Source organism: Mustela nigripes, chromosome 1, assembly GCF_022355385.1.
Source record: "Mustela nigripes isolate SB6536 chromosome 1, MUSNIG.SB6536, whole genome shotgun sequence".
Classification (NCBI taxonomy): Eukaryota; Metazoa; Chordata; class Mammalia; order Carnivora; family Mustelidae; genus Mustela; species Mustela nigripes.
This window is the reverse complement of record NC_081557.1, coordinates 123137843-123155260: the sequence shown is the minus strand read 5'-3', so window position 1 is coordinate 123155260 and position 17418 is coordinate 123137843. Positions and strand designations below refer to the sequence as shown.

At 39.8% G+C, this 17418-nt stretch overlaps 1 protein-coding gene and 1 non-coding gene across 2 annotated transcripts in view; one reads left to right on the top strand and one right to left on the bottom strand.

Annotated features, from left to right (window-relative positions):
• FREM3 (FRAS1 related extracellular matrix 3) overlaps positions 1–17418 on the top strand; it is a 90568-nt gene that overhangs the window by 35121 nt on the left and 38029 nt on the right. The window contains exon 3 of the mRNA XM_059393654.1: positions 16830–16976. Within this exon, the coding sequence (XP_059249637.1) occupies positions 16830–16976 (147 nt within the window). The remainder of the gene's footprint in view (positions 1–16829; positions 16977–17418) is intronic.
• Positions 6941–7043, bottom strand: LOC132009419 (U6 spliceosomal RNA). The gene has a single exon (XR_009401914.1). It is a non-coding gene; the product is annotated as a U6 spliceosomal RNA (small nuclear RNA).

The window sequence follows — 17418 nt, the reverse complement described above, 5'->3', positions numbered from 1 at the left end:
AAACTATGTATAGAATACCCCCAGCTAGAATCCTGTTTTGCCAAGCCCAGCCATGAAAGTAGATGCCATAGATTGGTTTATTCAGTTTTAACAACCAGTTGTTTTGTTCTGAATTTTATGCAAGTCCCAGGAACTGGTCCTAAAACTTTCCCCCAGAAGCAACAAAGGATGCTAACCAGTGTGAACACAGAAACTTGACTTGCCAGTAAATAAACTGGAGAAATTCTGCTATCTAGTACCATCATATCAGGTACATGAAGGCTCATGTATGAATCGTTTACTACATGTATAGTTTCCTATGCAATGACAGACAGGAAGAGAGGAAGACTTGTATACAGCTTTCTAATGTAGGTACTCTGAGTCATGTTTAAAAGCCTCATAAAAAATAAAAAGCGAAGCGTGTCTTCAACTCTTCTAAGAAGGCCTACCTCTTCTCAAAAGTGTATCAGAGAAATGGACCCCTAGAAAAGAAAACCATGGGCCAGTGTCCACATATAGATGCAATAAAACACTAGTAACCCAAATTCAGCAGCACATTACAAAGATTATACACACCATAGTCTAGGAGGCTTTATCCTGAGGACACAAGGACACTTCAACATACATGAACCAATCAAGGTGCTATGTCACAATAATAGAATAGAAGAAAAGAATCATATGATCAACTCAACAGATGCAGAAAAAACATTTGACAAAATCCACATCCATTTGTGATAAAGAGTCATAACAAATTAGGCATAGCAGGAACATATCTCAACATAATAAAGGCATATATGACAAGCCACAGGTAACATCATGCTCCATGGTGAAAAGTTGAAAGCTTTTCTTCTAAAATCAGGAACAAGATGAGGATGCCCACTCTCACCATTCCTGTTCAACAAAGTAATGAAAATCCTAGCCAGAGCAATCAGGCAAAGAAAGAGAGAAGGAAAGAGAGAAAGAGTGAAAGAAAGAAAGATCAGAATTGGAAAGGAAGAAGTAAAATTGTCTGATTTTCAGATGCTATGATTTTATAATATAGAATATCCTAAAGAGGTTTTCTGAAAGCCTCAGTGCTGATCAGAGGTTGCCTGATAAACACAGTGAGCAGAGGAAGAATCTAGGATCTAGAACATGAGTATAACTAAAGAAAACTTAGTTACAATGTTTCACACCAGTGAGGCAGAATCTGTAACCGCAATCAAATGCAGGAAATTTTCACAAAGAAATTCATCAGTCACAGAATCTTGTTCTGATTTTTTTTTCTGTAAACGACACCCTCATTTTGCTATCCTTATTAAAATGTGAAACTGACTATTTTATAAAACTAAGATTTGCAAGCCAAAGAATTTAAGTTAAAAAAAAAAAATCTAATCCTTAGCTCCAGAAAAATACAAAAGGATATATCCTAACACTTTAAGTAATCCTTGCTAATATATATCTCTTCTTTATCTCAAGTTTTGCCCTGGATAGTTTTGAATGTATATTTGGTCTATTTTATATAAAAACTCTCTAAAATCTTTGTGTTATATCTCTAATCTTTCCTAGCATTTTCAAGCAGTGGTAAAGGTTCTCAGTTTTAGAAGCATAGATTTTTCTTTTTCATCTATTAATATTGTCTTTTTTGAAGAATCTGAGTTTAAAGCTTCATAAAAGCTCTTTGGGCAAATTAGGTGGATTAAAATGATTCATCTCTGTCACTGGGGAAAGGGATAAATTCTTCCCAGAGAATTCACGTTGCAGTGGCTGTGTGCTAAATACATCTGAGTGGATTACAACAAATGAAAACAGGGTCCAAACATCTAAATACGATTAAAAGGACATGTTGGGAGATGCTTGCATCTAGAATAGTTTCAGAAAAGCTTGGTGTATCAGAGAGAAAAAAAAAAAGAGGGTAGGGGGTAGGGATTATGGTGACTGTATTAGTCACAGTTCTGAACCCAGAAGCACAGAAGAGTAGGAGGGGTGTGTGTGTGTGTGTGTGTGTGTGAGAGAGAGAGAGAGAGAGAGAGAGAGAGAGACAGAGAGACAGAGACAGAGACAGAAACAGTGACAGAGAGACAGAGAGTGAGGTTGGTTCACACAGTTGCGGAGCTGATGAAGCTGTAGTTCAGGTAAAAATTGCAGTTTTATGCTGAAATCTTCGGGGCAGGCCAGGAGGTGGGAAACTGAGGCAGGTTTCCATGTTGTAGGCTTGAGGTAGAATCACTTTGGGGAAGCCTGTCATGCTCTTAAGCCTTCAAATGAGCGGATGACGGCCATGCATGTCATGCTTTACTTAAATTCAACTGACTGCAAATGTTGATCACAGCTAAAAATACCTTCACAGCATCTAGACTAGCATTCGACAAAAACGCTGGGCTCTGTCAACCAGCCAAGTAAAAGTAACCATCACAGCAGCAGCTCTGCCAAAAGGTTTTAACCATTCCTGAAGCAAATGCAAATCCCCGCCCCCCAAAACTTGATGAAGAGTCAATCAGGGCATAATGGTGTCTCTTTGTCCCAGGCTGGACTACTACTACTTGGGGAGTGCAGAAGAACTACTAAGCATTTACAGAGATCATTACTGTCTTGGCTTGTCTTGGCAAAATTCCTTTCTCGGATTCTCCTACTGTGCTGCCCAGGGTGCTAGGGGGCTGACTACAAATCCCCTCTTTTTTGCAGGCTGACTACAAATCCCCTCTTTTCTCTATTGATTCTTATTCCCACTGTGTTGTGTCACCTGTTACTAATACACAGAAAGAAATCCAGAATCTGGAAAATTATGGAAATAATCATTGTGGAAATGGTAGTCTTGACAGAAACAGCATGTTTTAGTCCTTGATTCATGACTTCTGCCTGGGCCTGCCTAGGGAAACTGAGAGGCCATTTACTCGAATATAACTGTGGAAATTCCATGCTGTGGAAAGGACCTTGGTGTAAGGGCAATCGTATTTTTCTTCTATTGCTGGCACCATAAAATTCATATGCTCTTAGGAGGAAAATGTTCTTTTTCCTTACAAACTCCAAGCAACACTTTTTGAAAGAATTAATATGCCTTATAGATTGAGCTTTCATTTTATTATTTTTAAAAAAAGCAAAATTATAAAAACTATTATGAGTATTACTATACCCACTTAGAATCACAAACTCAAAGACCGGAAATGACCTCAGAGATTGTACCTATCTACCTACTTACCTACCCATTTATTTATTTATTTATATGAGTTTTATACCCAGTTTTATATTTCAACATGTTCCTTGAAAGATATGGGAGTGAAGCACTACCTTGAGATTTTATCATCAACCTCAAGGAAGCTACCAGATTGGATTCCATTTGGTATGGTACAGGCAAAGAAGAAATTGAGAAACCTCTTTGTAATGCTGCTTACAGAATCACCATTCCTTATGTTCTAATTCTTTTAAATACAATGTATACAAATACTAACTAGTCTTCTAGAAGCTGGAAAGATCTCATGTGAACACAAAGATGAAGTAGAAATACAAGAGAGTCAAATGCATGGGAAGGACAAGATAAAAGAAGCAGAGAGAGGCTTTAACAAAGCACACACACATACACACATAGCAGGAAGGAATAAGTGTGAAGGGAAGACACAGAGAAACAGAAAGCCTAGACTATATTTTAGACCACAGTCAGATTTCTTTCCACATGTGAATGTCTCCTGATCATTATACATAATGGTATATCCAATGTCAAATTCCACAGCAGCATAAATCAAAAAATATATAACTCAAAGCCTTCAAAACAAATATTGTCTTCGTAAAATATATCTTAAGCAATTGTTACGCTGAATTTCCCTTACCGTTACCACAGCAATGGGTTCAGTCTGTCACAGACCTATTAGCATGTGCTATTCTACCATTTTTTATTCTGTGAATCTATGGCATCATTCAATGTGATGCCTAACAGAGCCACTTCCATTTTCCATAAGGGTCTATAAGATTTATGGATCTGGCATTTGATTGCTTTAGTGGAACCCACTGGGACCATTTATACCTTGTGCTATAAAAAAGGAATTTTTATTTCTAGAAAATAAATAGTTTGCCCAAGAGTTTGTAAGTTGAATGGAAGTGTTTCATTTATCTAGCAATTGTTGATTTGTGGTCTGGCAGAAAGAAATTGCTGACAAACGGAATGCCTCCCCGGGGAGGGGGGGTTGCTAAACTCAGTTTATATTCTTTGCCTGATAAATGCATGCCAAGAATTAGGCTAATGACATCTGTTGGCTCTCTGGCTTGCCCATTTTTATAATGCCTGGACGAACAACAGAGATGACACAGAGCTAGGCTGAGGTTTACTTTAACTTCCAAACTCTCCTAATTATTGTCTTGTCAGACCTTAAGAACTCTACCAGAGGTCATTCCCCATTCATTTAGAGCTTAGTTACATGGTTCCAAAGTTTGGCCAAACCCACTTACAAGAGTGTGTGAATACATTTGGTTCTACAGTCTGGGCTGTGATGAGAAGACCTTTATTCTTATGCCTCTACAGAACTTTCTTTTGACACTTTTTTCACATGGCTCCTTCCTTCCCAACACTTACAAGTCAAATCGCTCTTGAAACAGTCTTATATATCCTTTGAGCGAACTGTGGACATAAGCTGGGATGGGGATGTGACATTTATCTCTTTTGTTATAGGAGAGTAAGTGACTCTAACTTTCACACTCACTATTTCAGAGCTGCTAGTCACTGACATTAGAGTAGACCCACAGGGAGATGTGCCCTGTGTTGAACACCTATAAGAAATTGTAGGGGATTAGGGTGCCTCAGTGGCTCAGTAGGTTAAGCATCTGCCTTCGGCTCAGGTCATGATCTCAGGGTCCTGGGATTGAGCCCATCATTGGGCTCTCTCTCAGTGGAGAGTCTGCTTCTTTCTCTGCCCCTCCCCCCATACATTTTCTCAATCTCTCTCACTTTTGCTGTGTCTCTCAAGTAAATAAATAAAATCTTAAGGAAAAAAAAAAAAAAGACTCTAGGAGCCTTCTTTGGCTAGGTCTCCCTAAGATATAGAGTGCACTATGGCTTTTCAGGAAATAATTGCTTTTCATTATATATACATGTATAATTTTTATTACACTGTCTCATTCTTTAAGCCAATAAAACACAAACTTATATGCCCAGTGTGATGTGATCAGTTTCTAGAACATGAGCAGAACACTAGATTGGGGGGGGGGGGTTAAATAATACATACTATTGAAATGTAAAATAATATTTTTATTATTTTTTCAAGGGTCTCTTTAGAACTAGACCCTCAAAGATCACTTCACAGCCTGTACACACAGTTGATCCCCAAAGAGGAATTTGCTGCATATGTTACACGGCATTACATTCTCTAGAAGGCAGAGTTTGCTTCAACACCCTCCTTGACTCAATCCCATACAGTCTTGAGAATGAAGAAAGCACAGTTTTCTCCCTTCCAGTTAAGCCACGTGGAGCCCCAAATCCCAAAGAGAAATAGTCATTGCATATGCTCATACAATCAGTATCTTTTTACTTTCCTAATAGTTGGAAACTTCTGCTAATATAGGGTTATCCTTTTTTTTAATTCTCTAAAATCTTGCTCTGAGAGTACTTTGGATAGTTTTGTTTTGTGTCAAGAGCAGAATGTGGTGCCCCTATTGAGGTATGCAAAAGAATCTTTAAAAATCTTCTGGTCTGTATATTTTCCCACTGCTTCCACTGTGCTAATATTGAAGTACTCTATTTTAGGAAGGTGGAAAAGGGCACGGAAAACTTGTACTGTTATACATAGCAGTAATGTTTTCAGTATTTATTCTTCAAAATGGAAGCCAAATTTATCATCAAGACAGTTTGGGGAGATCTCTGAAAAAAATATACCAAACACCTCTTTAAAATTGCATTGCACCTGCCACCCCTCCCCATCCCACCCCACACCTGCTGCCTCACCTATCCCCCTACCCTGACATTTCCAAAGATTGCAGAAGTATATATAGAAACATGGTCTGGGAGGTAACATTGCTGCGGCTTAGAAGAACACAAGGAGAGAAACGACTGCAGATGTCTCATCTGTGTGCTCTTCTTTGGTTCCCCCCTGCTTTTCTGAAAACCCTGCTGCGTGATTTCACAAAACAACCTGCTATTGTTCCTCAAGAAGAGAATGGACATGGCCTGTGTGTTGGAGACACCTCTCCTTCCCAGCTTTGAGTCGTGAGTGGTTGCACTGTAAAGCACTGAAGGGAGGATCAGGCAGGCTTGTGGAATTATTGAAGAGAAGTGAATTATGTGAAAGAAATGGGAGTGGAATAACATCCTCGAGCAGGAAGGGGATGTAGTGTATCTCACTCAACAAAGCACATTTTTCAAATTGCTACCCACAGCTCCAGGAGCACTGGAGTCGGCTGGGGGAAGAAAATGGAGATCAATCTGACATGCAGTTTGACTTTTCTTCTTACCTAATTTTGCTAATTCTTCTGTCTCAAGTTCCTTTCTTTTCCTTGAAATTATAGCTCTACTGGGGGAAAATATATTATATTTATTATATTTATATCCTGTAGACATGCAGCTTATCAGTACACAACAAGCCTCGAATTCAGAATAACACATTTCATCACAATAAGGCACTGTGAAGCATTTTCCAAAGACAAATGACATTAACTGACACTGTGTGACAACTGATAGTTACAGGTATTATGATGAGGAGGTGCTTAAGGAATTCAGATGTATTTTAAAGTTGGTATCTGTAGAAGATAAATGTTTATGAAGATGAAGCTATTTGAAAATGTCAGGGAATATTTAAAAAATATTTAAAAATGTAAGTATAATATTAGATTATTCTTTGGGTAATTATTAAACATTTAAGACCAAATATCCTAGTTAATTCATTTTTTTTTTTTAAGTTCAAGGCCATGAGCCGTTAACGTTTGACAATAGCGGACACCTTATCATTCAGTACTTTATTTTATTCATTTGACAGTCAGCATTTATTTATTATTTTATTTGTTTAATATGGAATACTTCACGAATTCGTGTGTCATCCTTGAGCAAGGGCCATGCCAATCTTCACTGTATCATTCCAATGTTAGTGTACATGTTGCCATAGCAAGTATGAGATTCAGCATTTATTAGCTGTATTTCTTTTCACACTAGCACTTTTTTATTGTTGTGGGTTTTTTAAACTTTTATTTATTTTTTTAATTTCTTTTCAGTGTTCCAAAATTCATTGTTTATGCACCACACCCAGCGCTCCATGCAATACGTGCCCTCCTTAATACCCACCACCGGGTTCACCCAACCTCCCAACTCCCCACCCCTCCAAAACCCTCAGATTATTTTTCAGATTCCACAGTCTCTCATGTCTCCCCCTCTGATTTCCCCCAACTCCCTTCTCCTCTCCATTTCCTCATGTCCTCCGTGTTATTCCTTATGCTCCACAAATAAGCGAAACCATATCATAATCGACTCCCTGCTTGACTTATTTCACTCAGCATAATCTCTTCCAGTCCCGTCCATGTTGATACAAAAGTTGGATATTCATCCTTTCTGATGGAGGCATAATACTCTGTAGTATATATGGACCACATCTTCCTTATCCATTCATCTGTGGAAGGGCATCTTGATTCTTTCCACATTTTGGCAACCGTGACCATTGCTGCTATAAACATTGGAGTACAGATGGCCTTTCTTTTCACTACATTTGTATTTTGGGGGTAAATACCCAGTAGTGCAATTGCAGGGTCACATGGAAGCTCTATTTTTAGTTTCTTAAGGAATATCCACACTGTTTTCCAAAGTGGCTGCACCAACTTACATTCCCACCAACAGTGTAAGAGGGTTCCCCTTTCTCCACATCATCTCCAACACATATTGTTTACTGTCTTGTTAATTTGGGACATTCTAACTGGTGTTAGGTGGTATCTCAATGTGGTTTTGATTTGAATCTCCCTGATGGCTAGTGATGATGAACATTTTTTCATGTGTCTGTTAGCCATTTGTATGTCTTCTTTGGAAAAGTGTCTGTTCATGTCTTCTGCCCATTTTTTAACATGATTATCTGTTTTGTGTGTGTTGAGTTTGAGGTGTTCTTTGTAAATCCTGGAAATCAGCCCTTTGTCTGTATTGTCATTTGCGAATATCTTCTCCCATTCTGTGGATTGCCTCTTTGTTTTGTTGACTATTTCCTTTGCTGTGCAGAAGCTTTTGATCTTGATGAAGTCCCAAAAGTTCATTTTCACCTTTGTTTCCTTTGCCTTTGGAGACATGTTTTAAAAGAAGTTGCTGTGGCTCAAAGAGGTTACTGCCTATATTCTCCTCTAGGATTTTGATAGATTCTTGCCTCATGTTGAGGTCTTTTATCCATTTTGAGTTTATCTTGGTGTATGGTGTAAGAGAATGGTTGAGTTTCATTCTTCTACACATAGCTGTCCAATTTTCCCAGCACCATTTATTGAAGAGACTGTCTTTTTTCCCACTGTATATTTTTCCTGCTTTGTCAAAGATTAGTTGACCATAAAGTTGAGGGTCAATATCTGGGCTCTCTATTCTGTTCCACTGGTCTATGTGTCTGTTTTTGTGCCAGTACCATGCTGTCTTAGTGATCACAACTTTCTAGTAAAGCTTGAAATAAGGCAACATGATGTCTCCAGTTTTGTTTTGTTTTGTTTTCAACATTTCCTTAGCAACTCAGGGTCTCTTCTGATTCCATACAAATTTTAGGATTGTTTCCTCCGGCACTATGAAAAACCCACAATGAATATCATTCTCAATGGGGAAAAACTGAAAGCCTTCCCTTTGAGATCAGAAACATGACAAGGATGCCCTCTCTCACCACTCTTGTTCAACATAGTATTAGCAGTCCTAGCAACAGCAATCAGACCACAAAGAGAAATAAAAGGTATTCAAATTGGCAATGAAGAATTCAAACTCTCTATTCGCAGATGACATGATACTTTATATGGAAAACCCAAAAGACTCCACCCCCAAACTACTAGAACTCATAAAGCAGTTTAGTAACGTGGCAGGATACAAAGTCAATGTAAATAAATCAGTTGCTTTCTTATGCACTAACAATGAAAAGACAGAAAGGGAAATTAGAGAATTGATTCCATTTACTATTGCACCAAGACCCATAAGATACTTGGGAATAAACCTAACCAAAGAGGTAAAGGATCTGTACTCTAGGAACTACAGAACACTCATGAAATTGAAGAAGACACAAAAAGATGGAAGACCATTCCATGCTCATGGATCAGAAGAATAAACATTGTTAAAATGTCTACATTGCCTAGAGCAATCTATACTTTCAATGTCATTCCAATCAAAATTCCCACCGGTATTTTTCAAAGAGCTGGAGCAAACAATCCTAAAATTTGTAGCTGTTTTTTCAAAATTGTGCCATAGCAATATATAATCTCTTTTTTACTTTAAGGGTTTTTAAATTTTTTTAAAATTATTGCATTTTTAAAAGAAGAAATTACATCAGAAACTAGAATTGGTAAATAAGTTACATCAAAATTAACTCTTCTCCTACCCACTTAAGCCCCCATGGGTAGGAGAAGAATAAATGAAACAAGATGGGATTGGGAGGGAGACAAACCATAAGTGACTCTTAATCTCACAAAACAAACTGAGGGCTGCTGGGGGGAGGGGGTTTGGGAGAAGGGGGTGAGATTATGGACATTGGGGAGGGTATGTGCTTTGGTGAGTGCTGTGAAGTGTGTAAACCTGGTGATTCACAGACCTGTACCCCTGGGGATAAAAGTATATGTTTATAAAAAATTAAAAATTAAAAAAAAAATTAACTCTTCCTGAATATAGTATTTAGGTAAAATACTTAGTGTAGTTTTCCTTTTTTTTTTTTTTTACCCAATAGCAGATAATTGTGAAAATGTATATGCATTAGACTCTTGAATTCAAGTAGTTAGAAATTCTGCAGTTGGGTGTTTTTCTCCATTATTATTTCCATAGCTGATTTCTAAGCTATTCCCATCCCAAAAGTCGCCTTTGTATTTCCCTTCTCCTCACTGTGCACTCAGATCTTTCCATTGTCCAGACTGGTCCCATCAGTTCTTGTTCACCAACTCCTGTCTGCTTCATCTCATTTGTCTCTTGTTTTTCTTTTTCTTTTTTTACTGGCCTATTGCACACTTCCTAGCCCAGCACTCAGCACATATCAGGCACCTGGTACATGTTCGTCCCTCTTTACTCCATCCTCCATCCCCCATTATGAGCTTATAGGTTCTATTTAGAACATTAAACATTAATTATGTTCTACATAGTTCTCTTATCAACAATTTCTTCTCCTGACTCATGAAGGAAAAAAAGAAACTTAATAATATTAGCTCAAACCATCAAAATGACACACCCACACTTTGCTACCTACAAGGCTTCTCCCATGCAGTGCCTCCTATGTACTTCTCTTTACCTCAGTCTTACAGATGAGGGAACAGGGCTGGAGGCACATGCCTAGGGCTTCAAGATCACATGTGGGAGGGCAGCCTCCAGTCTTCCCTCCTAAATCTGATGACCTCGTGCTTCCACTTTAAAAGCTGCCCAGGATAAGTGTGATGGGAAACCAGATCCCATGAATAGAGCTCTTGTCCCCAACTTCAAACTCTGATTTTCCCACAGGAAAAATAGTTTTAATGTTCTTGATATTGTGGCCTTCTAATTTTCCTCAGATTGACTGAGATCAGGCTAAACTCTGAAGCCAATAAGAAATGTTAGGTTATGAATGTCAAATTCAAATCCAAAAGGTTTGTTTTGTCATTCTCCTAAAACAGGAGTATGAAGCACAGGAAGAATTTTATCACAGATACCGTAAAATCCTTTACACCAGTGGTTCTGAATGAGAGGTCATTTTTCTTCTTTGGGGACATTTGGCAATATCTGGAGATAATTTTTTTTTTTTTAATTTTTGTTATAGTTGCAGTTGGAGGGCAGTGGTGGGTAAGGGACTGCTGTTGGGATCCAGTAAGTAGAGGTCAAGGATACTGCTGAACATCTTGTGATCCACAAGGCGACCTCTCACAACAAAGATTTCCCCAGCCTAAATGTCAGTAGTACTGAGTTTGAAAAATGCCACCCTAGGGTATAACTAGATATCTAGCTATGATAGTTTGATAAAGCAATTAACAGGGCATCATCCTTGGATAAGAAGATTATAGTTCTGCTTGAAACTGTTCCTTTTTTCCTCTAGATGATAGTCTTAGATCAGACTTCCACACCATGATAAAACTAACTTGCAGCCTTCTTATTTTCCATTCTATTACTTATTTTCCATCACTGGCTCCCAAATGCAACTGTCCCCAGAGTTTAGTTCTTGGTCCTCTTTGTTTAATGTTATTTCTTCATTGAAGTACAGAACTTTGTCTATGCAAAGTCTTGTATAAATTGGACTTTCAGGCAATCCAGGCTCTGCACTCTTATTCATTATACATTAAACCAGCTCTCATTACCTGGAATGTAATCGTTAATGCATCAGCTGGCCGGCTTCCTGCTTCTGGGTGCAGGGGAAGGAGCTGCACCTGTGAGGAGTGCCTATGAGGTCAGAGCTAAATCCTAGGAAACCATGTCTCTGCTCCCCACTGAGAGGGCCCTCAGTCATGTCCTCCTCCCCTGAGTTCTGAAGTCAGAACTCCCTGACTTCAAAAGCCAAGGGCCCTGAAACTGACCCTCACAAGTGGGGCCTCCATCTTTGTGGGAGTCCCCTGGCCATTCCAACTGCCTCCTCTGTCTCATATTGCATTCCCTCCTCCTTTCTACCTCTATCCCTTCCCAGCAACAGATGGTGCAGAGTCAACCAACCCAGGGAGACTAAATCTGAGCCACACCTCCAGAGGCAAGATGGCTGGTAGAGATGAAGTCCTTTCCTCCATATCACCCTGGTTTGGAGTTTCAAAGTCCAGGGACAGTCTGGTCTGAAGATGCAAAAGGGCAAGGCCTGAATCAGCTTCCTCAGGGCCCCAGGATATCTGCTGTCAGGTGTTCATTTAACAGGTTCTGATCCACTTCCAACATTGTGTGGATCCTTTGAGAGGCAGTGCCTCACAAAATACAAAGATAGTATAATATATACTTAGCTCTCTATTGTTATACTTCAAAAACTGAACTTTAAAACGTCCTTTCAGAAACTCCCTGTCACAGTACACCCAAATATATATATCTTGGCTTTGTCCCTCCCCCAGACCTTTTTCCCCATACGTCCATGTATCCAAGTAGCTGATGGACTTTTCTCTCGGATTACTTACCACCCCTTCAAAGCCAAATCTGAAACTAAACTCTCAAGCTGTCTTTCCCTCCTGACTTCTTTCTATCTGCTCACACTATGCAGCTCCTCTAGGCCCCGGATTTGAGCTCTGAGTCGTCTCTGACGGCCCGCCTCCCACGTGCTGCTTCTCTTCTCCCAAATCTGTCGCCTCTCCCTTACTTCTCCCTAAACCCACCTTTTCCTCGCCACTGTCACTGCCCAGTGCTTAAGCCCTTACTGCCTCATGAAATCTGTCCACATCCTCTCTGAAGAGATTATATCTTGTGTCAAATGACAAAAATAATACAATCGGGCAAACCAGTCTGATATTGTTTATGCAAGGGGAAGCAATACATGTACTGGGGGAGACAGAGCCTCCCAAGCAGTGGAGCACTGCTCCTGAGGGACCTGGGGCTAGAGCAAGTCTCACAGAGCGTAAGAGGCAACTCAGAAACAGAGTGGGATTGGCAAGGAGTTTGGAGATATCCTTGTAAGACTTCAGCAGGTTCTAATTTCTAGAGTAAGATAGACTAGGTAAAGGTGAGTTGAAAGCTTGTGATTGGTGTATGTTGGGTTTCCTTGACAGGTGCTTGGAGTAAGCACAGGCTGACTTAGGTTTAGTTCTGTGACGTGGACTGGGCCACTGGGGGGTGTCCATGTTGTAGGTCCTGATGCACAAATTCCATAACACTTAGCCCAATGCTAAGCACTGTGTCTACTGACTGGCTGGATATGTAAATGAGCATGTAAATGGTCCTCTGTACCTAATTGATTAATGCATTTAAAAAATACTAATTTGTACTTATTTTCTCCTGCCTCTCCATCAAAATGTGTGTGTCCGTGTCACAATAACCTTCATGTGACCTGTTTCTTGAGAGCCTACTGTGTGCCAAGCATTGTGCTACTCATTTCCACCTTCACTATTCAGAGTAATCCTTAAAATTCAGTGATGAAGATATTATTCTTGTCCTTGTTATTGTTATGGTGCTCATTTAACAGTCAAGGAATCTAAAACACAAAGGTACTCAGTAACTTTCTCAAGTCTGTATCACTAATTAGTCAGATTGAAGTCCCTGCTATTTCCATGTATCCTCACTGTTTCTTTGTATTACCCATACATTTTATTTTAGGAATATGAGTACAGAAAAATTATAGGAGACAAGAATTTAAAAGGGCCCCTCTTCTATTTTCACCTCATTTTGGCATCTTAATATTAAAGATAAGCACCATTTAGATATCTCTAGGTCTCTGAGCCCTCTTCTCTGAGAACTGTCTTCCTCCTCAATCTCACATGGCAACAAAGCCACAGCCAACAACACCATAGATAACCAGACCCAGACTCAGCCACTGAGATGCCGAGGTGCGTTATCTATCTCTGCAGATCATGTGATAGAAAGATAAGCAAACTCAAGATGAGTGGGGCCATATGCATGGACAAGTGGAGAAAGCCAGTAGGTCTTCAGAGAACACAGAATGAAGCAAACATCTCAAGAGAAATCTTAAGAAACCATTCAGCTCCAGGAGGCAGAGACTTAGGGGAGTTGCTAGGATCTAAAGATATTCATTACTTATGCCCATTTTTTTAAGAAATCTGTGTCATATTCATTTGGGCTCAGAAAATGGTTTTGTCTCCAACTGTCGATTCTTTTTTATCATACATGTGTTGATTCAAAGGGTCTTGTTTGCAATAGATTTTGCCCAGTTCCCTTTTGAGGTATTTGCGTTGCATTGATCTGGGAGCATTGATCATAGGAGCGGCAGCTTGGAGTGAAAAATAGAACACAGAGTATGAATACCCTACTTTTGCATCAACATGTATGGGACTGGAGGAGATTATGCTGAGTGAAATAAGTCAAGCAGAGAAAGTCAATTATCATAAGGTTTCACTTACTTGTGGAGCATAAGGAATAACATAGAGGACATTAGGAGAAGGAAAGGATAAGTGAATTAGGGGAAACTGGAAGGGGAGATGAACCATAAGAGACTGTGGACTCTGAGAAACAGACTGAGGGTTTCGGAGGGCAGGGGGTGGGGGATTGGGTGAGCCTGGTGGTGGGTATTAAGGAGGGCACGAATTGCATGGAGCACTGGGTGTGGTGTATAGACAGTGAATTTTAGAACACTGCATCAAAAACTAATTATGTATTTTATGGTGACTAACATAACACAATTTAAAAAAAATAGAACACAAAAATAGAAGTCTGCAGTCCAGAAAAGACAGGACCTTGCCACCACCCTGCATGAACCTGGTCAAGTCACTTCACTGTCCTGAAACTGTTTGCCTAGATATACAATGAGACTAATTACTTACCCTACTCTGTAGTGTCATTGTCAGAATAAAATAGAGATTATATCAGAAAACTTTGAAAAAGAACAAGTAAACATAAACTGTTATTTTGACTCATGATTTCAAAATCCAAAAAAACTGTATGAATTAAACTGGAAGAATTGAAGTGGTTTTAAACTAGAAATAAGATCAATATCATATTTTTTAACAACATGAAAGGATTTCTGGTATATTCATCTTATATTTTTTCTGTATTTATCAGAATATCCACAATAATGTCAACAGTGTTACCTCTAAAGAGAGAATACAGATGGAGAGTAAACTCAGGAAATCCAGCAGGTGCATTTACCCTGCGGTCATACCTCAGTGAGTTCCTAGGACGCCAAACAAGCATGATTTGTGATATAACCAAATTATAATTTGAGCTGTCTGTCCTTTTACTTTGCAGTTATGTTGTTGGCAGGCACGGGGTACTTCCCCTCCTCCCACGGTGGAAACCGGGGCAGGTCACACAACTTTTCCAATCACTCACAGATAAAAACATCTTACCGTCATATTAAATCAAAAGCTGTGTCAATCTGGTCATTAGAATTCACAGCCCCAAGCAATAATTAAATTTCAGAACTTGTTCTGTGTTAAGCCTTCTCTGCAGCTATTAGCCAGAACCTGTGCCAGTGGGGGAGGGCAGACACCAACTTCCGCTCTCCATGACGATGCTTCCCCTGGCTTCCTAGCAAGCTTTGTATCCTTGGGTTGGCCCCAGAGAGAGAGGATGGGGGAAACAACACAGTCTGGTAAAGGAAGTATTGTTATTATCTCATGTTAGGGCCCCTGGATAGCAACTATTTAACAGTGATTTTTTTTTTAAGATTTTATTTATTTATTTGACAGAAAGAGAAAGTGGGAGAGGGAGAAGCAGGCCTCCCACTGAGCAGGGAGCCAGATGCGGGGCTGGATCCCAGGATGCTGGGTTGGTGGCCTGATAAGCCCAGGCACCCCAACAGTGTTTTCATGAGTTCCTTAAAGATTCCTGACTCTGGAATCTGCAGTTCCTTATCTTTTGTGTTTCTGCAGTTGATGATAGAAATCTGGTGGTCAGCTTCCAGCATCCTTCCACTGAGATCCCACTGCCTCCTCAACAGTGTGTGTTGGACAGATGACCCACCCCCAGCCCACATGCATGCTTTCTCTGTCCCAGTCGTTGTGGATACTTAACTACTTCCCAAAATCTAGGTCCCACCACTCTCCTTACACTGCCAAGGCCACGTAAGCTTTTTTGAGAACGCATTAGTCACATGGACCTACAGTTACAGAAGGGCTTGTCGACTCTCCACAAGGTTCGTGAAGCCCACACCCTCTAGGCTGGGTGTGAAGATTGTAGCCTTACTCCATGCCCACACCTACCTTGGGCGGTGGTAGAGATTCCCACCAGCTTTTCTAAAGTACTCTCTTCACAAATCCACCTTTCTTGTCTCTATGTTGCCCTTTTATATTATGATTGATCTGACTTAGGGGTTCAGTCGTTGTAGCCCTGGTTAGTAAAGCTTTCTGTTGTAAATTTTGCATATGGTAGTCTGCCCACACTCACTTCGTCTTCTGGTATCTATCACACTGGTGCATCAGTTGAAACTGAGTCACAGAGAATCCTCTTTCAACATCCTTTTACAAGTGGTTTTTTGTCATGCCTGATCACCAGTGGAGGTAACCTATTCTTTCTTCCTATCCACACACACTGCATAGCCCCAGTACAGAGCTAGACTGACCGTCATCGAAAAGGTCTGTGACCTAGTGTGGACGGGAGCAAATCAGATAGAGTCTTATATCCTTGTCTCTTGTTCTCCACTTGGACAGTTTTTAAACATTAAGAATCTGAGTTCCAGACACCACAGCAGATCCTCACAGTGGGAAAATAAGGAAATATAATGGGAGCACGGTCTTTAAGGAACTTGTAGCTTGTTGGCAGAGCAAATGGATATGCGAACAATACAAAGGACTAAATCACAGGGCGGAGGAAGGAAATGAGGGAAGGAGGCAGGGAGAGAGGAGGCAAACAGAGCCACCAGTGAGCAAAGGATAGAAGTGTTGAATATGAGTGGGATTTTTAACTACCAAGGTTTGGCTCTTTGGAACTCTAGTGCATAAGACCTTTTAGGAATAGACCCGGATGAATAATCCCATATGAAGCAGGGAGATAGTGCTCATGAAATTCTCCAGAAAAGCAAAGGAAAAAAAAAAAAAGAAAAAGCATATAGTTTAAAACCTTTGGCTTTAGGACCAAAATGAAAACACCGCATTCGATGATTTTTCCATCTAATTCAATCTTCATCCAATGTCTCCTTTACCCCTATCAATTGCAGAAGGAAATAAACTAACACATCAACCTTTCCGTCTGAACTGGGCTTGGATTTCTTTGGAGAAAGAGTACTACATTGTGGATGAAGACTCCGTGTTTTTCGAAGTGACCCTCACACGCAGAGGGTATCTTGAAGAAACATCCTTTATCAGTAAGTAAATTTAGATTGGTTGTGGGCGATAGGTAATGGAATCTAAGCTTAAAAATAATTATGAGAGAGTTCCTTGGAAGAGAATCGACGGCAGGTGTGGGGGAACCTCTAAAAAAAAATCGTGTGAATTTATGCCATAGTTTTACTCCATGATAGTTACAGGATTAAATACACACTCCAACTTTTCATCCTCCTCCTCTTCCTGTTTGCCTCCTTCTGGAAGGTCACAGTCTTTCTGTTTCAACCCAAATGATCCCAGGAAAAATGCAACATTTCATAGTCATATACCACAATCCCCAAGTCACTTGGTTTCTTTTAAAATTGCTTTTATGCCTACAATATATGATTATGCTTCTTTCTAGCTATTTCCTTTGAAAAATTATTTGTGAATACATGATATACTATTGTGTTTTGTTGTATCTATTTCCTTCAATTATACATA